Source organism: Leucoraja erinacea, chromosome 19 (genome assembly GCF_028641065.1).
Source record: "Leucoraja erinacea ecotype New England chromosome 19, Leri_hhj_1, whole genome shotgun sequence".
NCBI lineage: Eukaryota > Metazoa > Chordata > Chondrichthyes > Rajiformes > Rajidae > Leucoraja > Leucoraja erinaceus.
The window spans coordinates 7,594,110-7,619,511 of NC_073395.1; the positions used below are offsets into that span (position 1 = coordinate 7,594,110).

General features: G+C 44.0%; 2 protein-coding genes across 2 annotated transcripts in view; both read right to left on the minus strand.

Annotated features, from left to right (window-relative positions):
- parvb (parvin, beta) overlaps positions 1–9,587 on the minus strand; it is a 41,959-nt gene extending 32,372 nt beyond the window's left edge. The window contains exon 1 of the mRNA XM_055650210.1: positions 9,438–9,587. Coding sequence (XP_055506185.1) covers positions 9,438–9,555 — 118 coding nt within the window. The 5' untranslated portion in view covers positions 9,556–9,587. The remainder of the gene's footprint in view (positions 1–9,437) is intronic.
- Positions 9,588–10,915: 1,328 nt separating this feature from the next.
- Positions 10,916–25,402, minus strand: LOC129706169 (sorting and assembly machinery component 50 homolog B). The gene is made up of 15 exons (XM_055650212.1): positions 25,223–25,402; positions 23,499–23,609; positions 22,894–22,995; positions 21,686–21,773; positions 20,666–20,772; positions 20,443–20,573; positions 19,996–20,083; positions 18,185–18,313; positions 17,134–17,205; positions 16,234–16,320; positions 15,366–15,436; positions 15,213–15,280; positions 13,460–13,606; positions 12,285–12,426; positions 10,916–11,042 (listed from the first exon to the last, which is right to left on the minus strand). Exons 1-15 carry the CDS (start codon positions 25,241–25,243, stop codon positions 10,997–10,999), a joined length of 1,410 nt encoding a protein of 469 aa, XP_055506187.1. The 5' UTR covers positions 25,244–25,402; the 3' UTR covers positions 10,916–10,996.

Sequence of the window (25,402 nt, forward strand, 5' to 3'; positions counted from 1 at the left end):
GGCGAGGATGAGATGAAACATTAAAACATGTTCACACAGAAAAAGACGAGTCGTGGTTACTGCTAAACCATTGTTTACGTGCAAGTTTTATTGGTCCGTGTTATTTCGCTGGTCCATAAATATAACTGCTGTACTTAAATACCATGAAACCAAACCCTGCGCTGCACTGTTCTATGGGCTAAAACAAATCTAATGCCTTTAGATCATGACGCATTGGTAACGTTTGGCATTCCAAACATAAACAGTATTTCATTACAAAGATGAAAGCCTTTCACTTAGAGGGTGGTGGGTACTTGGATTGAGCTGCCGGAGGAGGTAGTTGAGGCAGGTACTGTGAAAACATGAGAAAAGCATTTAGACAGGTGCATGGATAGGACAGGTTTAGAGGGATATGGGCCAAGCACAGGCAGGTGGGACTAGTGTCGATGGGGCATCTTGGTGGGCACGGGGAAGCTGGGCTGAAGGGCTGTGTGACTCCATCTAACAAAGAAGATTGCCAAAAAAATGGATCACCAAGGGAGGGATTGCGTGTTGAATGAATCTAATTCCAGGGGTTGTAAAGTAGCACAAAAGGATGATGAGAATCATTCCTGGACACCATGTGCAGCGAGTTGACCACCAATATTTGGTTCCCATGTTTCCATCTTGACTTAGTAGAACGTCACAAAAGTAACAGTTTAGACACCAGCCAGCATCAAATTCCAAGTACAAAAATTAAATACACTGGAAAATATAGCCCCTGTCCCACTCTCCCGAGTTACTCGCGAATTCTCCTGAGTTTTCCCCTTGATTCAAACTCGGAGAATGTCCGTAGCATGTCCGTAGATTTTTGTAGCGGCTCGTAATGCCAGCCGTAGATACTCGGGGCATCTGGCAAGTCGGGATGTTGATAAATGGCCACGAGTAAAAAAAATAACCCCGAGTACCTACGGCTGGTATCTCTGAGTTTGAATCAAGGGGAAAACCCGGGAGAATTTGTGAGTAACTCAGGAAAGTGGGACGGGCTTAACCAAGTTTCTAATCTTGGACTTGCAACTAATTTGGAAAAAGATCGTTCCTCACTCACAGAAATCAAGTAGTAAACTTTGAATGACCGCAGGGCTGTCCGTACAGTCATAGCGACATTAATAAAAAGGCATAGGGCAAGGTTTTTGTCCTCGGAAAACAGAGCGCAGAAATGAGAAATCTAAAAATATTGCACATACTTCAATGCATCTCAACTCCACTGAAGTGAAAAGCAGAGCAGCGTGGTCATAGGGTTTAGAAAGTGAATCAAGAAAATGATATGACATTTTTAAGCTGCACCATATAAGATGTACATTGGAGTGAGCCGTTTCATTTTAATGGTGAATAGCACCATTAAAGGTGGAGTTGAAACTTGTACAGCTCCCACAGCAAGATGACCACTAGTGAAACGTTCCAAGACACTGAGCAGTTTAACATTCTCAATTACAGTGCATAGGATATGGCACGCCACAAAGTCTGCTCCAACAATCTCGCTCCAACAGTTCAGGGGTCAGCAGCAGTAAAAGCAGAAAACAAACCGGTATCAAGTGGAGACAGGGGGAAATAAATGACCAGCAGCCAGTTGTATATTAAATTTAGTTTTGCAGGAATTCAAGTCAAAACCCACAGTTGGTGGCATTTTGACATCAGGTTTGGGGGATGGCACCTCAGGCCAGGATGTCAACAGAACAAGGTTTCGTCCTTTTTATTTTTAGTCTTGCTTGTGCTTTTGGCGTTGAAAGAAAAATGACGAACAACAGCACACAAAAGACGTGCCAGCATTTTGTACCGGCAAACATTCTCCATGAGCGCAGTGGAAACTGTGTGGAGTGTGTGGATGAGCAAGATCTTAAATTAGCATGATGGAAACAAACGGACAACAGACAAAGAGGCAGCGTTTGATGAAGTGCACAGATCAAGTTGGGTTAAAGTTAGTCTCAAGTTTACTTTCTTGTGAGTCCTTAACAGAAAACATCAACAGGTTAGACCAATATTAAGAGTCAACTATTCCCCCCCCCCCCCCCCCGATCAAAATTGTAGAGAGGACGTCAAAATCATAAGAGACAAAGAGCTGGAGTAGCTCAGCGGGTCAGGCTGCATCTCTGGAGAGAAGGAAAGGGTGATGTTTCGGGTCGAGACCCTTCTTCAGACTGGGAGTCAGGGGAGAGGGAAACTTTGCCCTCTTCTTTGAAATGGAAGAGCGAAGACGACTGAGGTTAGTGGTGGAGTGGAGAGTGGATGCAAAGTGCATCTTCAATCTCATGGCTTCTCGCAATAGTTTCCACTAGTGGGAGAGTCGAGGACCAGAGGTCACAGTCGTATAATAAAATGCCGTTCCTTTAGGAAGGAGATGGGGTAGAATTTATTTAGTCAGAGAATGGGTAATCAGTGGGCTTCAGTGCCACAGAAGGCTGCGGAGGCCAAGTCAGTGGATATTTTTACGGCAGAGATAGATTCTTGATTAGTAAGGGTGTCAGAAGGCAGGAGAATGGAATAGAGAGGAGAAGCCATGATTGAATGGCATAGACTTGATAGACCGAATGGCCTGATTCTGCTCTGATCACCTATGAACTTATGAATATGTTTGGCTTTCAAACGAGAACCAAGTTGAAACTCCTCATATGAAATTCTCCCCTCTCGTAATCTCAAGCTTGAAGCAGCGCAGTTACTGTGTAATGAATGACACATGGTCCTGTTATCCACCATGAAGGATGAATTGCTCTAGAAATCCGTTAAAGTTTATGTAAGCCACAGATGTTCATTTTTAATTGAGCCTGTGATGGGTTGCGACAGATTCACACATTCAACACTTGAAATGAGCACAACGCATGGGAGAACTACCAAGAAAACTAACGCTCAGCTGTGCAACACAGGCAAGACATTACATGTGATCTGCTCATCTCTATGTCCAAAACTGTGTTGTGAGTGCAGATTTTGTATTGCTTAGACAGATTAGAGAAGCAATAGGAGGGAACCGAGGACCAGGGGACATAGCTTTAAGGTGATGGGGAAAAGATCTAATAGGAATCTAAGGGGTAACATTTTCACACAAAGGGTGGCGGATGTATGGAACAAGCTGCCATGGAGGTAGTTGAGGCTGGGACTATCCCAACGTTTAAGAAACAGTCAGACAGGTACATGGATAGGACAGGTTTGGAGGGATATGGACCAAGCGCAGGAAGGTGGGACTAGTGTAGTTGGTACATGTGTGGGCAAGTTGGTTCGAAGGGCCCGTTTCCACACTGTATCACTCGATGACTCTATGAAACGCTACTTTTAATTCCTACAACACATTACGAGTATTTTCGCTGGTCGTCGTGCAAAAAGGCTTTTGTTTCGGCCTCTGATACGAAACGAGGGAGCATCAAGTCTAACTAGAATGCACATATTAGAAGTACTGTTAGCATATTTGTTTACAGTAAATATTGTATAGCATCTATCTCATTCAACATAATGAATCAAGATACTACTCCTATTGCACTGTGGTCAGGGTCTCTTGGGAAATAGAATGATAAAACATTTAAGATGCAATTCTGATGTTTAAGAGGCTTTTAGATTGGCACATGAAAGTGCAAGGAATAGAGGGATATGGATCTTGTACAGGCAAATTCAATCAGTTTAACTTAGCTTCGTGTTTGGCACAAACATGTGGGCCGAAGGGCCTGTTCCTGTGCTATTCTGTTCTATATATACATAAATATGGAAGAAAGCATATAAGTTACTGTGCAAGTTGGAATATACTAAAGACATATTCTATTTACGAGTCATTCTTGTGATTAAACATACAAATAATTCAGTTTTATACCTGATTACAAGCTTTTGAATTAAATATCCCACTGCCAAAACTATAACAAAATCTTCTGTGCTTTGGAGTTTAAGGTTGGAACTGTTAAAACCGATTGGAAAAGTAAATTACTCACGTGAATAATTACTTAAATTATGCCAGAGACCAGCAAACTTAGTTTTAAATAGTATTTTCTTCTGTAAATAAGATGTTGTCAGATAATTTACATCATTCTATTTTTGCTAACGAAGTAGATTTGTTTTGGATGTGTCTTGTGTCTACTTTCACTGCCTTCTAAGGCAGCACACTCTCTGATATAGAATGGTAGCTTAAGATATCCAAAGATAGTTTCCACTTTATTTCCTGGCCATGTTTTGTTGAGAAACATCAAATCATATAAAAGAATAAGGATGCAGGAAACAAAAATCAGCTTTAAATGTAATAATTTGCTGGGCTGAAAACAGATGTGGATTAGTAGATAGCAGTAAAGTTAGAGTCATTGCGTTCTGTTTGATGTAACAACTCCTGTAGATCCCTTCGTCAGTGGGGAGGTCAGCATCCATGATGGACCTGACGATATCTACCACTACCTACAGTCTCCTTCGTTCCTTAGATTTCCTGACAGATGCTATAAGTGTAAATTTGTGTGTGTGTGTGTGTGTGTGTGTGTGTGTGTGTGTGTGTGTGTGTGTGTGTGTGTGTGTGTGTGTGTGTGTGTGTGTGTGTGTGTGTGTGTGTGTGTGTGTGTGTGTGTGTGTGTGTGTGTGTGTGTGTGTGTGATAGTGTTAGCATGCGGGGATCGCTGGTCTGTGCAGACCCGGTGGTCTGAAGGGCCTGTTTCCGCGCTGTATCTCTAAACTAAACTAAATTGTTATCATGTCTTTCTTGTATTTTCTCGCTATATTTTGAGTACAGCATTAGTACTTTCATGTAATTTTCCAGTAAAGTGCCATCTACAGGACAATCATGACAACATCAATGAACATCAAACCTTGCAGTGGATGTATGATGCATTACCTTGCACTAAATGTGTACCTCGGTACACGTGACAATAAACTAAACTGAACTTTACAGGCCTTGATCAGTCAGGTTTCAAAACAGCCCCATTACTTCAATTTGTTATGACAATTGCAGCATTGAACATGCGATAAGAGCAGGGAAAAGATGCCCCAAATTGGAACAATGTACCTTCATTCCATAGCATCCAATCCCACCCATGATCACAAGATTTACTCATATAAAAGGACTAGATGGAGGCATTTGGGATGACTCAGAAATGTCTTTACTGTGATGAGCACAGGTTGTTGCGCCTTCCGTGAGGGGTTGAAAAGGTAAAACCTGAAACAAGTCAAGATTGCAAACGGACTTTTACGTTGTCGACACAGAGATGATGGTGCCCAGGCCAGAATTTGGGGCAATAAATACAAAATAAAAATAGAATATTGGAATTAATGAACAGACTAGCCTGGGATGAAACAGTGGATCGGTGACCAACAGCAAAAATGGAACCAGCCTATGTTTCCACTTTTTACCACATTTTATCGCGATGCATCACAGCATGGTTTGGGAACAGCTCCATCCAAGACCACAAGAAATTGCAGAGAACTGTGGACGCAGCCCAGACCATCACACAGAATTCTATGACTCCATGTATACCTCATGCTGTCTCTGCAAGGCCAGCAGCATAATCAAGGACGTCGTACCCCGGTCTCTACGTCTTCTCGCGTCCCACATTGGGCAAAAGGTATAGAAATGGGTAAACACACACCACCAGATTCAGGGACAGTTTCTTCCCAGCTGTTATCAAGCAACTGAATCATCCTACCACAACTAGAGAGCAGCCCGGAGCTACTATCTACCTCATTGGTGACCTTCGGATTATCTTTGATCACCGGATGGCTCGATTGTGGACCTGGAGAAAACCATTTGGTCCCTTGATCCGGCTCCAACATTCAATAACTGGCTGACCTGACAAACGCAACTTCACATTCATGTCTACGCCCAGTAAACCTGGATGATTCTATGATGCTGACTGCTTAAACCAAAACATTAAATATAGCCTGAAACACCCCCCCCCCCCCCCCCCCCCACCACACCCTCCCCACACCACCCAGCAGAAAAAAAGAATCCTGCAAACGTAATTTCAAAGTCATACAAGAAGTTCACTTTTTTCTCTAGATAGCATAAACAAGAGCAAGCTGCTAAAGCTGATCAATTTGATTCCTGGTTCACTCACTTTTGTTTAAGGGTCTGTCTTCAACAGTCAGTGCCAACAGTGGAGCTGTTCAATTCTAGGGCATTAACAAGCTCCCGTTTCTTCCCCTCGCTGCCGTTCAATGAATAAAACTACGCATTGCCATCCGGCTTTGAACAAGTGGCATGGCAAAAAATATATATTCCGTTCCATTTATGGACAAATCAGGAAGTTTACCAAAATTAGTGGAAGAAACTTGTCAGTGAGATAAATGAATCTGCATAAAATAAGGAAGACTGCTCCAGTGATAGATATGGAAATTTGCCTTAAATTGCCTCTCAAGGAAATAGATTATCTTTAATATGTTAGTTTAGTTATATGTGAATCATTATAACTTCATCTCCTTGCTCTTCTGAAAGGAAATCCAAAAACAGCCTTACCATGTACAGAAATTGTGTAAAATTAGCTTCAACGGCTATCAGTGATGTGCACGCTCTTTGTACATAAACTTCATGCTAATATCAGCAAAGAACCACAACACACTGGCCATCTCTCATCTGTTACCATTGAGAAGGCGTTGGAGCCTGGCAACCATTAACCTCTAGGCTCAAGAACAGCTTCTTCCCATCCACACACAGGCTCTTGAAGCACACTGTCCAACCCCCACACTCAATCCTACCTCAGTACGGAACCACTTTGCACAAGGCTTGCACTATATACTTAAGTTTGCACTATTATTACATCGTTACCTAGTATAACTTCTAATTTATTACATTGTTTATTGTACATTCATTTGTTGAGCTGTTAAAGTCCCTGTGAAAAGCTACATGTCATTGTTCTATTTGCAGTGCATATGACACTTAAAAACTTTTGGCCGAAATGTGACCTTAATCAGTTCCACATGAAGTGAAACATGGACTTCCCACTCACTACGAAAATTAGTGAATCTTTTGTATTGCAACAACAACAAAAAGGCACTATTGTAACGCTTGATCCCGACAGCATATACAGCACACTTCAGTTCAAATGAAATGCCAGCGAACAAAACCATTCACTCTTTCTGCCGAAGGTAGACACAAAATGCTGGGGTAACTCAGCAGGACAGGTAGCATCTCTGGAGAGAAGAAATGGGTGATGTTTCGCGTCGAGACCCTTCTTCAGCATTTTGTGTCTGTCTTTGGTATAAACCATAATCTGCAGTTCCTTCCTACACAACTCTTTCTGTCTCCAGAGATAACAGCAGACCCACAGAATATTTCCAGCAATTTTTGTTTAGGTTTGGGATAAAATGTCTACAGAAGAGTGCCAGATCCTATCTCAAAAAGGCAGTGATTACAAATATATTTAAGTGGACAAATATGAAATACAATTTGAATGGATTTTAAATTGGATGACAACTAATAGACACTTAAAAAAACATTGGTTTGGTTAACTTTGGTTAAATGCAGGTGCAACTTTGCTTATTTACTATCCGTCAATAAATATTAATATAAGAAAATATACTTGGATTCCCTCGTTTGGAACATGACATTATTGAAACAGTACTACATTTCTATACTATGACTTTATAGTAGAGTTAAAAAAAATAGGGGCAAACGCATAATTGGGAATTAAAATAGTGTAAAAACAGAAAATACTGGAATTTCTCAGTTGATTGGGAATCGGGCAGATTTGGGGAAGTAAACATAGTGAAAGGTCGTGGACCTAAAATGTTAACTCTGATATGTTCTTCTATCTCTACAGATGTCCAGACCTGCTGACACAAAATGCTGAACGGGTGAGGCAGCATCTCTGGAGAGAAGGAAAGGGTGACCTTTTGGGTCAAGACCCTTCTTCAGACTGATGTCAGGGAGGGGGCGGGACAACGATAGAATGTAGTCGGAGACTTCAAACAAACTATGAACTATAACAGCCTATTGCACTTTATCTGTGTATTTATGTGTGTGTATATATATATATACACACCCCCATATATATATATATTCTATGGTATATGGTCAAACTGATCTGATATGTATTTATGCTTAAAATAATCTGTCATGCTGCAGCAAGCAAGAATTTCATTGTCCTATCTGGGACACACGACAATAAAATCTCTTGACTTGACTTGACAGTAAGACTAGTGGGAGAACTGGGATGGGGAAGGGGATGGAGAGAGAAAGCAAGAGCTATCTGAAGTTAGAGAAGTCCATGTTCATACCGCTGGGGTGTTAACTACCCAAACGAAATATGAGGTGCTGTTCCTCCAATTTGCGCTGGGCCTCACTCTGACAATGGAGGGAGCCCAGGACAGAAAGGTCAGATTGGGAATGGGAGGGTGAGTTGAAGTGCTGAACAACCGGGAGATCAGGTAGGTTAAGACGGACTGAGCGGAGGTGTTCAGTGAAATGATCGCCGTGCTGAGTTGTGCTGGTATTTATTGTATTTTGGTTTTATTATATTATCTATGAGTACAGTGAGTTACAGACCTGTAATAGTGCTACAAGTGATCATTTATTTGTTCCATTGTCGGTACATATGCCAATTAAACACTCTCGACTCTGCCATTCCCTCAACCTTATGGTGGTACAGAGACTACACCCCCTCTTGATCTCCATCCTACCAACACCCCCCACCTCCATCCCCAACCAACGCGGCCCCCACCACAAACCACCCCTTACACCCTCCACCCCGACCAAAACTCCCCACCTCCACCCCTCCCCAACACAAACTACCCACAAACTCCACACCACCCCTTACACCCTCCCGACCACCAGCCCACACCTTCATCCAACCCTGCCCACCGCAAATCCCCTTCTACCCCTACACATCACACCCCCACCCACCCCTCATTGGCATGCAACCTTCATCCCACCCTACACTCTCCACCCCTCCCAACCACCATCCCTCATTTCCCACCCCACCTTCAAACACTCTATCCCACAACCCCAAATCACTCAGCCCCAAACTCCATCTGGCCCCTACCCCACCCACTCCCCCCCCCCCCAAAGTCAATCCCCCCCTACCCCCCCATTCCTCAAGTCAATCCCACTTCCTACAATTCCACCCCCCATTTCTCATATCCCATCCACCCCATCCCACACTCCCCCCCTAGTCCCCATCCCCCTGCACACCCCTACACCCATAACCCACACCCCCCCCCCACCCACACCCCCCCTACACTACCCCCACCCACCCCCCACTATGCCCACACGTTATCCTCATTCACCCATAACTCCCAATACCTGAGCGGCGTGGTGGCCATCCATCTTCCCCCCCACTCCAATTCCCTCTCCCCTCCTACCCCCCCCCCATCCCCTCCTGCACACCCCCCCACCCCTTCTAGTAGAAGTTCTACCCCTACACATCCCCCCCACACCCTCCCCTCCCCCACCCATCCCCCCCCCCTCACACCCACCCCATCCCCAACTCCACCCATGTCTATGTCTGTCTCTGTCCCCTCAGCTTCCTCACCTTCCTTGGCCTTCTTCTTCCTCGCCAACGTGCCGCCCAGCTTCCCCAGGAACGACTCGTCCTTCCTCATCCTGCTGGTCTGCTGGTTGCTGGGCGATCTGACCGGCGTGGTGGCCATGATGATGCGTCCCGCTGGCCGTCACTCCACCCCTCCCCCTCCCTCCGCCCCGCAGCGCCCCCCACAGGACAGGATGTGGTGAACCACCCTCTCCCCGCAGCGCCGCCCACAGGACAGGATGTGGTGAACCACCCTCTCCCCGCAGCGCCCCCCACAGGACGGGATGTGGTGAACCACACTCCACCTGCAGCGCCCCCCGCAGGACGGGCCCCTGCTGGGCAACTTCTTCCACTCAAGAGCAAAGATCCTACAGCGCAGCTCCGCTCTAGGATCTTTGCTCAAGAGTGTATGGGGAATATGGAAGGTGTTAGGGCAACTATTTTTATGGAGGGAGTGACTGAGGGTACGGGAAAGGAGAGGGATGGAGAGGGAAAAGATCCTGGGGAGGTGAGGAGAGAGAGGAGGGGATAGGGAGGGAGAGTGGGGGAGGTGAGGAGGGAGTGGGGAATATAGGGAGAGGAGGGCAGTGGGGGAGGGATAGGGGGAGGTGAGGAGTGGGTGATAGAAGGATTGGAGGGGGCGTAGGGAGGGCAGGAGTTATGGAGGGAATGACTGAGGGTAAGGGATAGGAGAGGCGAGGGGGGATTGGGGGAGGGGAGGAGGAGAGGGAGTGTTGGGGAGATGAGGGGAAATGAGCCGTGCCTGCGCAGTTGGGGGCTATGGGTGAGTGGTGGAATATTGCATTGGGGGAACGGGTGAGTGGTGGAATATTATGTTGGGGGAGCAGACCAATGGGTCTGCACTTAGTCTAGTAACCTTTAAAAACAGGCTATTGAAGTGGATGGTAGGGCGGGTGGTGGGATGAAATGTTTAATCATAAAAAAATGGTGATAGAATGTGAAACTCCCGCCTGCAGAAAACCTTAGATGGTTTAAATCCAAGATGAATAGATTTTTGCAAGGCAAGGACGTAAGAGTTTGCAAATTCAGGGCAAGTAGACGGAATTAAGATGCACATCGGCAAGGATCTCTAAATTAAGCAGTAGCTTGAGAGGCTGGCAGGGTACGATACCATTTATTTTGTTCCAAGCCTTTTTGTTCAGCATGTGCAGCAACAAAACAGGCCCTTCGGCCCACCCACTCCACTTCAACCATCGTTCACCCTGTACACCAGTTCTATTCTACACAACGGCAATTTACAAAAGTCTACAAACCTACAAACCTGTATGTCTTCGGAGAGTGGTAGGGAACCGGAGCACCCGGAGAAAACCTGTGCAGCCACAGGGAGAACGTATAAACTCTGTTCAGACAGCACCCGTGGTCAGAATGGAACCGCAAGGCAGCTACTCGACCGCTGCGCCACTGTGCCGTCCAGCATTTTAGCTTTTGAAAGTATGTAGTGCAAATATATAGAGCCCGTATCAAGTTAGAAATAGCTTTATTATAATTTTAATTAAGTACTGGATAGCCTTACAGGCATACATTGCAGCTTCCCGATGGAATCACAGAAACCTTATTCCTGCCCCAAACTGGACACCATCGCATATTCTGCACAAGGTAGAGAGAAACAAAAAGATTATTACATTTAAAAATTCATCCTGAGTATGCCCAACATAAAAATGTTGAAAACAAGAAGTCATGGCCAATGTGAAGTTGTCATTTTTCAGACACTGATGAAGCCAGCAGTTTTTTGTTCCTTTTTAATTTCATACATCAGCACACATGCTTTTTTTCTGCATCTCAAATCAGATTGAAATCAGCACCATAGATTGCCCAACATATAAGCGATCATTCCAAATGCCATTATGATAATGAGGAATGTTCCGACCCGGATCATCATCTATTCCTTTTTCTCCAGGGATGCTGCCTGAGCTGTTCAGTTACTCCAGCACTTTGTGGCTATCTTTGCCATTATAACTCTTTGAGTTCAGTGAAACTCCTTCAGGAATTAAACTACTAATGCTCTTCCTGTTCTACAAGATGAGTTGTGAGAGTATTATGACAAAATGATGACCTTTCTCAAAGTCTTCAATTTCCACGAGGTGCAGACGCATCAAATCATACAGAACACATTTGAAAAGACAATTTCCAGAATAATTGGATCATTTTAGCATCTTTCTCCTGTTGTAAAGTAGTGCTAAAATAAATTTTTACTTAATAGGGACAACCACCTCATCAAATTCTTCCATTTAACAAATCTGTATACCATCTTTATACCAAAATCTGTATACCAAAAACAAACCATTTATCAAGAATGAACACAAAATACTGGAGTAACTTAGTTGGTCAGGCAGCATCCATGGAGAACATGGATAGATGACAGTTCAGGTCTTTATCTGCAGCCTCGAATCAACACCCCCCCCCCCTAAATTAAGGTTATTATTATCCCAGAGTACTGCTAATTAACAAAACAAGACACAAAGTGCTGGAGCAACTCAGCGAGTCAGGCAGCATCTCTGGAGAATATAGAAAGGCAATGTTCTGGGTCAGGACCATTCTTCGAGCTCTGAAGAAGGATCCCGACATGCAACGTCACCTATCCTTGACCCCCAGAGATGCTGCTTTAGCTGCTGAATTGCTCTAGCACTTTATGCTTTAATTCATATGCCAATACCCTGTGGGATCGATCCTTTTTTTCCCCATATGGACCTACATCAACTGATCAACTGCACACAGCTTAAGCAACTACATGCAGAGAGCTTAAATAGAGAGTTTACCAATGAGTAACTAGTTTTTTTATTAAACAAAACATTTGACCAGCAGGACTGAAGAAGTGCAAGCAGTACTTGCCTATCGCCACTCTGCACTCCCATGGGAATACAATAGTTGAGCTCCAGTCTAGCGATGTTCCCCAGTCTCAGAACAATGCCAGCTCCATACGACCACCGAATAGATTCTACCAGCCTCTGTAGATGTGCATTGGGACCATCACCTGTATAAAACGTCCAAAGAAACAACAACAAAAAAAGTGGCTCCAAAGGCTATTTTTTTCAAAACAATGCAAAGGGTCAGTATTGTGCAAAGTTATTCCGATGTGTGGAATATTCCATTCCATGTCCTTGGAACCCATTGAAATCCCAACAGTAACTTTTATTTAGGGGTATTGCAGAAAAATGAAAAAATCCTGATCACAAGTAATGTGCCTCAAAGTGATACAGTTAAGGCCCAAATCCTGAAGTCATACATTAGAATAAAACATCTGGTTTATTATAAATAAACAATAATAAATAAACAGAATCATAAAGTACCAAAACAGATCCTTCCGCCCAACCTGCCAAATGCCAACCAACATGCCCCATCTACACTAGACTACCTGCTTGCGTTTGGCCCATATACCTTTAAACCTTTCCTATCCATGTAACTATCCAAATGTCTTTCAAATGTTCATGCCACAACCTCCTCCTCTGGCAGCTCGTTCCATATATCCACCACTCTGTGTGTGAAAAGGTTGCCCTTCAGGCCCCTATTAAATGTTTCCCCTATCTCCCATGTCTTCTGGTTCTTGATTCCCCTACTCTGGACACAAATGTCTGTACATTCACCCTATCTATTCTTCTCATGAACTTATACATCTTTAGAAGGTCACACCTCATCCCACTGCACTCCAAGGAATAAAGTTCAAGTCTGCCTAAACTCTCCCTATAGCTCAGGCCCTCAGATCCTGGCAACATCCTCGTAAATCTTCTCTACACTCCTTCCAGCTGCAATCTGCAATCTTCCCCAGGAAAACAGAAATCTACATTCCAATATTTATATATATATTTTTACTGATCCTATATTTGCGATACTAGGGTATTTCCTTCCTCAGAAACATATACAACTGTACATTTCACATGTCACTACATCACTTGCATACAAGGGAGAGGGTTATCCAACTGCTCGGCAGTTTGACCTAATCAGGTTGTGTAAATCAGTGTTCAACTTAACAAGAGCAGGGACCTGTGGAGCAGATTTGTCTGACATACCATAGTTGAGGTTACAAAGATTGCCAGCATTCAAAAAGAAGTGCGTTCTAAAGAGGTCTCCAAATCCTCCGTGGCCCGGACGGAATGGCAGAGGGGTGTACAGGTGCACGCCTCCAGCCCAGTATGTTTCACCTCCAAGGTAGTCTCCTAGAGAAACAGAGGGAGGGCAAAGCAGAGAAAAATAAACTAATTACATAATCTATAATACTACACAATTAAAATATAATTCAACTCCAGATTAGATATAGATATGCCATTTATTGTCACTATACATGTACAGTGTATATATGATCTTCCCATTAGTGTCTACACAAATCTGTGACATACAAGGATCGCTTTTATTTTGAAACACAAACATAAAGTATTATTTTAATAATCAATTATAATTATTATTTATTCAATAAAAGTTTGCACTTGTGATATAGAAGATAGATAGGCAAGAATAACTTTGCAATTATTTCCCTGCAATTTTTCCATTACAGTCAGAACACACTGCGTTATTACTAGTAATTATTTCAAGGGCACTCTTAACATCTGACATTTAAACATCACAATGTTTCCTCCAGTGTCCAATGGCAATGCTTTCCCTGCAGCATTTAAAAAAACTATAAATAGGTAAAAACATTATATGAAACTGTTTTCAACAGAATGAAAAAGTCTTTTTTATTATCTTTCTTTGCTGCAGAGAAGTTTGTTGAGCTGATTTTGCAATGACTCAAGGACAGTGACACTGTTGTTCATGGTCACTTTTGCTTTAAATAATTGGGAAAGAAAAATCAGAATTGAAAAATTCAACGCAACTTGCAAAGTGATCACACAGTGAGTTTGTTATAGGGTTAGGGTACGTGATTTAGGAGGAATATAGTTGAAAAGATTAGCCCACTGAATAGAATAACACAGAAGCCATCAGTACAGAATCGCCTTTCCAATTAGAGAAAGTAGAAAGTTGAACTTTATTAGATTAGTAGCAGGCACTGTGCTGTTCAAACGTTGGGTTAATGATCTGAACTAAATAACTGGACAACAAAGTTGGTAGTTGACACCGTCATATAATTCATAACGGGGGGGGGGGGGGGGGGAGGGAAGGGGGGGGGGAGGGAGAGATTGTCAAAGCAAAATTCTAAGTCGATAAGAAAACCTGCTGACCATACAATTTAATGAGAGGGAGATGATGGATTTTGTGGGAAAATCAAAAACTTCAACTAAACCTTAGAATTTAAGAGCAAAACACAAAGTGCTGGAGGAACTCAGTGGGTCAGGCAGCACCTGTCGAGGGAATGGACAGGCGATGTTTCAAGTCAGGATTCCTTGTTGGACTGATTGTGCTGCTCTTGCAAGTAATAATGTAATTGTTCCATTGTCAGTATAAAAAATAAACACTTGATTCTTGACCCTTGACATGCAGCGGCAGTAAAAGATTCTGGGATAGACACAAAATGCTAGAGTAACTCAGTGATATTTGCAAAGACTCTTGCACCAAACGTGTTTGCATGCACAAGTAAATGTAACATTGCTGCACACAAAACCTTACGCATAACTTAGAAGACACAGAGCACTGGAACAACTCAGCAGGTCAGGCGGCATCCAAGGAGAACATGGAATGATGTTTCGGGTCTTCTTTCTGACATAGGGTTCCAACCCGAATCATCGCCTCTCCATGTTCTCCTGAGATGCTGCCTGACCTGCTGAGCTACTCCAGTGTCTTCTTTTGTAAGCCAGCATCCGCAAAGGCTTGCTTACACCGTACACGTACCTTCACTCTGTGGTCCAATACTGTACATGCTGAAACCACGGACAGTTGTTGGTCCTCCAAGGTAAAACCTGGACACATAAAGTGACACGATGAAGCCAGTACATCAACCACCTTACCACAATCTTGCCTTTTTACCGTGCATGTGTCACTCACCTATCGGCAATAGAGGACGGCTTGTTTCCAATTGGTACTAGAAGGCCACCCCACAAAGAAGCTGAGAGAACCTACTCAGTAAACACAAATACAAAGCTACTTCACTGTACAATGTGCCTACACTGTTACATGTACATTATTAACAAAAACAGCAGCAAAATAATGATGTTCTCCACATTCAAATTAGTTATGGAGCGTGGAAACAGGCCCTTCGGCCAAACACCCATGCTGACCAACACACCCATCTACACTAGTACCATCTGCCTGCGTTTAGTCCATATCCTACTAAACCTATCCTATCCATGTACCTGACCAAACGTTTTTTTAAATTGAGGGAACTTTTCATATTTTTCAACGATGGCTAACATGGGAAAATTTGTTTTTAAAATTACTGTTATAGCTTTGAATTATTTTTAAGCCTAGCTGGAGTTATTCTAACCATTAGTGAGAAACTGTAAGTACAGATGACAGTGTATATCTGTTGTTAATCAAGATGTTCAGGAATTAAAAGCAAAAAAAAGTTGTTTTTAAGTTACAAATCTGTGATTAATGACTTCTAACAGCAAGTGCAGCAATATTGAACATAAGATGTAAAGATATTACTGTTGAAGCTTGTTGCATTGAAATGACTTTGTTTAGGGAATGACTATTTCCATCTCCTCACACTCCCCACCCACCTCTCAGTAAAACCTCAATCACCAAAGCTATTCCCAACACTAAATACTACATCTTCCCAAATTAACTGTAGGCTGCAAAGTACAGATGTTTCCACCTCCAGTTCACAACAATCCTGATCTGAGTTTAACAATGCTGGGCAAATTGGTTATTTGTTAAATGTAATGCACAAATGATTGAAGTGAATCCTCACACAATCCCAGAGAAGGCTCTTGTTGAATTGCAGCTCAAGATCCTCCTTCAGAAATCTCACATCACCTCCTGTGTAACCCGCCAGTTCCTAATCAAAATAAGCAAACGGTGAGTCATGGCAAAAACGTATTTTAGCCAGGCACAAATAATATGGGTTGCAATTCAAATACTGGACAGAGACATTGCTAATATCTCTAAAGAGATTTTTTAATTCACGCTTTGAGTTATTGAGACTCATAGTCATACAGCATGGAAACAGGCCCTTCAGTCCAACTTGCCCATTCTGACCAAGGTCTGGCCATTTGCCCTAGTATCTCCTTAAACGGTTCAGAATCAAGTATCACTTGTTAACACGTGTGCGGACTTTAATACAGTTTATTATCATGGAAACAGGCCCTTCGGCCCACCACGTCTGCACCGACCAGCGATCCCCGCACATTAATACTACCTTACACACACTAGGGATAATTTACACTGACACAAAGCCAATTAACTTACGAACTTTCACGGAAGCTACGGAAGGAAACCGAAGATCTCGGAGAAAACCCACACGGTAACGGGGAGAACGTACAAACTCCGTACAGACAGCACCCACAGTTGGGATCAAACCCAGGTTTCCGGCACTGCAAGCACTGTAAGGCAGCAACTCTACCGCTAAGCCACCGCCTTTGTGCGACTTGTCACTTAGGAATAATAAATTGCCAAATGATTGGAAGTTGTTGTTAATGCTGTTAATAATCAAACAGCACAGACTGATGTTTAATGGACAATCTAATTGTTGTAGATTCCACAGTTATAAAAGAAAGTCACATTTTCCAAATGACCTGTTTCAAATTAACCAAAGCTATAACAAATAATTATTTCAATAGTGTGTAATCATTCTCAAATTTACATGCTTTACCTGGTTTATTTTAAGTAAAGCTCCACGTTTGGGAATGATTGCAGAGTTCCGGGTGTCAATGGACATAGAGTGCTGCGAAGACATAACACAAACATGTAACATGACATTAACATCCAGAACTTTTATGTTTACCACGAACATGAGTGTAATCGTCATTTTGTACCGAGATAACATAACACGAATAGGTTACAATATATAAGAAATACGTTCATAAGTTGTAGGAGCAGAATTAGCCCATTCGGCCCAACAAGTCTACTCCGCCATTCAATCATGGCTCTTCTATATCTTTTCCTCTCAACCCCATTCTCCTGCCTTCCCCCCATAACCTCTGACACCTGCACTAATCTAGAATCTATCAATCTCCACTGTAAAAATATCCATTAACGGCCTCCAAGGCCTTCTGTGGCAATGAATTGCACAGATTCACCACCCTCTGATTAAAGAATATAACATTATAGTCTTTATATAACATTAATAACCAGATGTTCTATGTTACCATGAAGTGAGAACTATACTCCTCAAAGCCAAATCAGTCAGAACTGCATATGGTGGCCGTGGACTTCAACACCACGCCAGTCAACAGACAGATGCAGTCACCAGAGAGTCACCACAGAAGTAACTCAGTATGCCGTGATTTGAAATGCTTTAATGACACAAGATGTTTTCTGAAAAACCTCTTGATTTTTTTTTTAACAATTAAAGACACGTTGATTTGATCAGTTTTAATGTACAGTTGACTACGTGAGTCAATTCTAAAAAGACTGCAATAAACATGACAGTGTTTCAATTGAAAAATCTTCTGAATACGCCACCAGAAATATATTTAAAATTTCTCTGCAGAAACCAAATTCTGAATAACGCCTGTTCGATTTCTGATTGCGATACAGGTTTTAAGATAACAAGCTGAACTGTTAACATTAGAAAATGAGAAACCATTTAGCAGGGAAACTAAAATTTAAAATATATATATATTTTTCAATAAAGCTGGTTAATTCATGAAACGGCATCTGGCCGTTAAAAATAACAACGTTAGAAGTAATTGAAGATTTACCGAAATCGATGATTTGAGAGAATGACCACTTTCTTCCCGAACACAAAACGATGCTGTGCGAGACAGGGAGCCCAGCTCCCTCCATACTCCTTCCCATTTCAAAGTATGATGGGTCTTCCACAGAGGAAACTATGAGGGAATTATCATTGTTTAGATAAATAAATCAGAAATACCACATTAGTAGAGTAGTACAATTATCCTGCATTGCACTGGTTTTCAAAATCTTCTCAAGTGTGCCAACGATATATGTTGTCAAAGATAGTCCGAGGGTCTCCAATGAGGTAGACAGTCCTGAGCTACTATCTATCTCATTGGAGATCCTCTTTGATCAGACTTTACTGGCTTTATCTTGCATTAAATGTTATTCACGATATTCCCGTTATCATGTATCTGCACACTGTGGACGGCTCGATTGTAATCATGTACAGGTGCACAACCTTTTATCCGAAATTCCAGAAACCGGAAAGCTCCGAAAACCGGACATTTTTTTCCAGGATGTCGTCTGCACACTAAAGCTCGCATTTGGCACCAAACTTGACCCGAAACGACCCACGGTCAACCCAGGTCTGTACTACTGTAGCGGCTGCCTCCTCTCTGGAGACCGGGGAAACACTTAAACATCTGTAAATCATTGCTTAAATTGTTAGTCAGTTAGTTTGGAGGGCTTTTATGTGGTGAAGGGGGGTGAAGGGGGAAACTTTAATTCTTAGTCCCTACCTGGTCGGAGAGGCGCGGAGCGGGCAATGCCTTGCCGGGTCGCCGTGCGGTAAGCTCCGGAGCGCTGTGGCCACCGACTCCCAACATCGCGGAGCTGGGGCTGCGGGCGTCCGGCGCCGGTTGTAGTTCGGACCCCGGCAACTCTACCCCTGGGCTGCGCGGCGCTCCAAATCCAGCGCCGTCCGCAGCCCCAGATCCGCGATGTTGGGAGTCGGCGGCCACAGCGCTCCGGAGCTTATTGCACAGCGACCCGGTAAGGCATTGCCCACCCCCAACTGGTATCCCAGTGCTGCGCCGCCGCCGCCGACTCCCAACATCGCGGAGCTGGGTCTGTGGGCGTCCGGCCGCGGGCCGCGCTGGATGTAGAGCGCCGCGGGGCCAGGGATCGATTTTGCCGGGGTCCGAGCTCCAACCGGCGCCGCCCGCAGCCCCAGCTCCGCGATGTTGGGAGTCGGCGGCCACAGCGCTCCGGAGCTTACGGCACGGCGACCCGGTAAGGCATTGCCTGCTCCCCGCCTCTCAGACTTCACCACCCCCCCCCCCCCCTTCACCACATAAAAGCCCTCCAAACTAACTGACTAACATTTAAGCAATGATTTACAATGATACAATGGGAGGAGGCAACCGCTCCAGACTTTCCAAGCCGCCCGCTACCTACCTAATCTACGCTAAAAATCTTCCATACCGACATCCGAAAAATTTCGAAATCCGAGAATTGTCTGGTCCGAAAGCTTTCGGACAAAAGGTTGTGCACCTGTATTGTCTTTCTGTTGACTGGTTAGCACGCAACAAACGCTTTATACTGTACCTTGGTACACGTGACAATAAACATTGTTTGGCCATACTGCAGTAAAAGATGTCTCTTCATGGAAGATTTCATCACAAACATTTAAATGTGCCACATTTAAGACACGTATCATTAATATTTCTGATGGTTCAATCACACCATTACTTTCTCAAATATCACTTGAAACTTAATGGACTATGGCATATACATACTGTAATAGTAAACATATTTCTTTACCAATACACAGTGTTGTCACTCTATGTCGAGTAACTTTGCTGACATTAACAAAATAGTGTCTCATCCTTACATTGTATTCTGTTGAGATTCCTCTATCAGTCTCACGAAGTGAACTCCAGGGAAACTGCCCCGTCACCTTATACAAGTTAACAGAATAACTGAAGAAGAAGTATATGTTTTAATTGATGATCCACTTTTCATTTACTATTATTTCATGTACTATTCGCTCACTTAATTTTAAGTAGCTACAATTAAATTTAAACTTGGCCTTATAGATCCATGGACATAAATGCAAAGGTAAGTTCGCAGCTAAACATTACAACCAATTCTACCACGATAGTTTTATTTTAAGCTCAATTATATAAAAATGAAACATTACTTTCTTCTTTGGGCTCCAAATTCTTTTTTTTTTTACCACTGACGCAAACACGAGCCAAACACCCGCAAAAGCAAAAAGATCATAATTTTCTGGGTTTGTTTAATAAACAAGCACAAAAAGAATGTATAACAGCATTACTTCCTGTCAAAGTTGCCTGGCTCTGGTTTAAAGTACGATATGCCATAGGAAGTCTCCTTTGTTCCATACGAAAACTGGAAAGTTATCTTTTCTGCCCGGCCGAACAGATTGGGTAGCTTCAAACCCAAAACCTATAAAGAAAAATATTACTTTTAGAAATCTACGGGGAACAATTGTAATTGCCTTGGCTGCAGTTAATACTTTATAATGGAGATCACCTTACCATGCTTCCTTCATTGTTCCCAACCATGGTGTTGTAACTCCCAGTTAAGCGCCTCATTTCCTTCACCTCAAAGATCACATCCAATCCATCCGCCAACGCCTCCTCACCTTTAGAACCAACAAAACCCATCAAAAAAAAGAACGAGAAGGGGTGGAGTATTCTCTTGCATTGTTCCCTAATATGCATACTGAGAGAGGTTTAGTTTAGAGATACAGTGCGGAAACGGGCCCTTCGGTCCACCGAGTCTGCACCGACCAGCGATCCCCACACATTAACGCTATCCTACAGTAGGAATAATTTTTACATACATACCAAGCCAATTAACCTACAAATCTGTATGTCCTTGGAGTATGGGAGGAAATCAAAGTTCTCAGAGAAATCCCACGCAGTCACGGGAAGACTCCGTACAAACAAGCACCCGTAGCCAGGATCGAACCTGGGTCACTGGTGCTGTAAGCGCTGTAAGGCAGCAACTCTACCGCTGCGCCACCATGCCGCCCTCATAAGTCAAAGCAAAACTTTTTTTTTAAATACACTGATTTTCTGAATGCAACCATTTTAACGGCTATTATTTTAGATTATATGTATTACATGTAAACATCAAGGTGATAGAAAAGATATATGTAAATAAATGATAATGTTGGTAAAGGATTGATTATGTGTTTGTTTGATAAGGATTGGGCAATAGTAATTGGGTAAAAGTAATTCATCAACTCCAAACATTTTGTGACAATCACATTGAAAGAGCACACAGGGGAGTCGGTCACACACATTACTTGGCTTCCAGTGTGCAAGTTGACTATCTGAAATGTTGTCAATACTACATAACAAAATGTAAAGTAACAAAGGCTGGCCACTTCACTTTTGTAAATGCTCACTGATAAATTTCTGTGGTCACAATCTATTTCACTTGACACTATTAGGAAAGGTGTTTGGTTGTGCTGACAGCCAAGTCCCCAGAGAGTCACAACAGATCAACACTGGGCAACAGAAGGCAAGAACAAGAACATTTTCAGTTACCCTGGGCAGTGTCAATGAGGACTTCGACGTTTCTGAAAATTCCCAGCCGCAGCAACCGCTCACGAGCTTCATGAGATTTCTTCATCACCTTTTTGTTTTTGAGGGGAAAAAATGGTCCAGTTATTTTGTCAAAATACACCGGTGAAGAAAATCTGAACTTTTGTGAAACAACTCCTGCACATCACCTACTGGACAAAAACGTAATAACTTTAATTTGTTTTGCAATCGCTGAATGGGTTGAATTTGAGGGGACAACAGAGTGAGTATTGTAGATGGTGGAGAAGAAAGGATCGGTTGTATTGAGAATGATACAAAGAATTGTTTTGGCCCTGAAGAGACTGTTAACTACTTGTCTGTGTGAAAAATCAAAAAGATAGATAATGTTATATTGGCAGGTCAATTGATGATATGAGCTAAAATAGGGGAAGATTGACAGGTAAAACAGTAAGATGTTGCACAGGTAGACACAAAAAACTGGAGTAACACAGCAGGACAGGCAGCATCTCTGGAAAGTTATCAATTTATTTCTCCAAATAGCGCTTGCTTTCCCTCTCCCTCTGTCCCTTCACCCTAGTTCTCCGACTAGTTTCACTGCCCCACTGACTAATTTTACTGATTGTATGCCTCATTGTCCCCTTCCCCACGGCTAACAATGAACCATTCTACATTTCCTTGATATCCCGCGTTGAACTATCGTTTTCACACCTCACCCTTCCATACCTCTAGACTCCCTCTCCCCTGACTCCCAGTCTAAAGAAGGATCTCGACCCTAAATGTCACCCATTCCTTCTCTCCAGAGAAGCTGCCTGACCCGCTGAGTTACTTCAGCTTTTTCAGTGTGAACCAGCATCTGTGGTTCCCTCCTACACAAGGTGTTGCAGGGAGATTAGTCTCCCCAATCATCTTAATGTAATAATTTGTATGAGTAATAGTTCCCTTGATTCAAAGCATAAATTGAAATAGGAGCCATTAAGTTAGAAAATAATTGGAGCTGTATGCATAAAGTAAAATTGTACTCATTACAGACCATTTTAATTTCCAGGCATCAGCTAGTCAAGGTATACCATCCAGAGGGATAAAGGTTTCTCTCCACAATTTCTATCAGTTCCCCTTAGTACCTCCAATCTATTTAATCCATTAACTTGTATGTTTCAAAAATGCAACCTTACTTGAGCAATACAATTTTAGAACTTGTTTGAAATACTTACATCGATGAGGTTTTTAGCTTTGAATACATCAGCTATTTCATATACTAAAAGATCATCTTTAGTTCTGCTGATTCCATCAACATGCACATGCTGAACGACCACCTGGAATTGGAGAGAGAGATGATTATATGTCAATACATTATCGAGGAGATTCTTCTCACCAGCGACTTCATCTTATTGCAACTGGTCATGTGGACAAAATTTGGCTGTCCATGTTCCTCAGAGGTGGCAATAGCACTCACAAAATTCCAACAAAGAAACTTAAGTGGTACCTCCAAAAATACCCATCTAAGAGAGCAGCTGTAGAGTTGCTGCCTTGCACGCTAAAAGAACCGGGTTCGAACCTGACTACAGCTGTTTTCTGTCCGGAGTTTATAAGTTCTACCCGTGACCTGCAAAGGTTTTTTCCGGGTGCTCCGGTTTCCTCCCACACTCCAAAGATGTACAAGTTTGTCAACGAATTGGTTTCGTATAATTATAAATTTTCCCTAGTGCGTTCAGGATAGTGTAAGTGTGCAGGGATCGCTGGTCGGCGTGGACTCGGGTGTGGGCCGAAGGGCATGTTTCCGCACTGTATCTGTAAACTACACTAAATAAATAATCACCTGTTTATTTTCCAGCACCTCCTGTTTGGTTTCAGGCTCCACTTCAACTGTTTCGGCTTCATCCAATGGAGGTGATAAATTTGAACCAGTCACAGGGAGGGGCTCCAAGCTCTGAAAAATGGTGTTATATTTTTTTTAATGTGTTGCATTACATTTGCAAAGAGACACATTTACCAAATGCCAACATACAGGCAGAAATCAAATTGATCCCTTTATGCAACGTTTGAACAGCTCTCCTCCTGTCCCCAGGCTCAGCTTTTCATCAAAACATGCTCAGCTTTTTATCAAATAGTCTGATGAGTTCAGGCACAAAGTGGTTGATTTAACTTGAGTTTTCAAAAATGTATGTGTGGAAACAGATACAAAGGTATGTGTAAGAAGGAACTGCAGACGCTGGTTTAAACTGAAGATGGAAACAAAAAGCTGGAGTAACTCAGCGGGACATGCAGCATCTCTGGAGAGAAGGAATGGGTGACGTTTCAGACTGCAAAGGGTTTCGGCCCGAAACGTCGCCCATTCCTTCTCTCCAGAGATGCTGCCTGTCCCCCTGAGTTACTGCAGCTTTTTGTGTCTATCTAAGATATAACAGTATAATCATTTATGCAAATGTAGAATATGCCTGGTTGCTCCAAGCTGACCAAAGCTGCTCAAAAGAACTGACTGGGATTGCATTAATATGAGTCATGAGAGGCAAAATCATTGCATCTGGACAACTGTAGATGCAACAAACAATAAGCAAAATGTTACTGAACATCGAGTTAATTACTGATTGCCATCTAGATTAGCTAGACTGCCATCTATGCCCCGCACTCAACACCAGTTTCATCCAATTCTGCAGACACAATGCACCGATCTACACATGCCGCGACATTGATTTACAAATAAATTGCTTCAACACCTCCCCGACCGACCACTATTTTAACTGAGATGAATAATAAGGTGGATGGGGAGTTTGGGACGGGGGGGGATGGAGGAGGGGGGGGGGGGGGGGGGGGGGGGGGTAGTGGCGGGGATAGTGAGGTGATGGATGGAGGAGGGGGGGGAAGTGGGGGGGTGGGGAGGGGGGAGGAATAGTGGGGTATGATGGAGGGGAGTGGAGGGGGAAGGGGGGATGGGGGAATGGGGGGGGAAGGGGAAGTGGGGGACTGGGGGAGAGGAAGAGTGGGGGATGGGGGGAGTGGAGGGGGATGGGGGATGGAGGAAGGGGGGGGGGGGAGTGGGGGGGAGGAATAGATGGGGTGGGGGGGAGGGGGGAGGGGGAATGGGGGGGGGTGGGGGTGGGGGGGAGAATGGTGGGGGATTGGGGGGAGGGGGATGGATGGGGAGGGGTAGTGGGGGTAGTGGGTGGGGGGAGGGGAGTGGGATGGAGGGGGTGGGTGAGAGTGGGGGGGGGGAGTGAAGGGGGGGGGGGGGGGGGGGGGGAGTGGGAGGGGGGAGGGGTGGGGGGGTGGGGAGGAATGGGGGGAGGGGGAAGGGTGGGGGGAGGGGGGGGGGAGGAATAGTGGGGGTATGGGGGGTGGGGTGGAGGGGGAGTGGGATGGAGGAATGGGAAGGGGGGGGTGGGGGGGAGTGAGGAGGAATGGGGAGTGGGTGGGGAGGGGGAGTGGAGTGGGGGGGGGGGGAGGGGGGGAGTGGGGAGGGGCAGGATGGGGGGGGGGGGGGAGGGGGGGGGACGCGGGCTGGGCGCTTGTTACTGGGCCTCGGGCCCCAGGGTCACGGCTTACCCGCGCGTGTACCGTGCCCATGTTTCCGCGGCTCGGCGCCGCCCGGGCTGCGGGCTCTGTGTGTGTGTGTGTGTGGGCGCGGTGGCGGCGGCTTCCAGCAGCTTCCAGAAGGTTCCGCGGGCAGGGGAGGGCTGGGCTGCGCGCGGGTCAACCTCTCGGCGGCCGCTGCACGGGCGCCGC

Bases quoted from the DNA above. Each gene is read 5' to 3' on its own strand.
- LOC129706169 (XM_055650212.1), bottom strand. From the start codon at position 25,243: ATGGGCACGGTACACGCGCGG. The intron at 20,574-20,665 runs GTAAGGTGATCT...TTTTCTTTATAG, and splicing joins GGAACAATGAAGGAAGCATG to GTTTTGGGTTTGAAGCTACC. The intron at 20,084-20,442 runs GTAATGCTGTTA...CTTCTTCTTCAG, and splicing joins CCAGGCAACTTTGACAGGAA to TTATTCTGTTAACTTGTATA.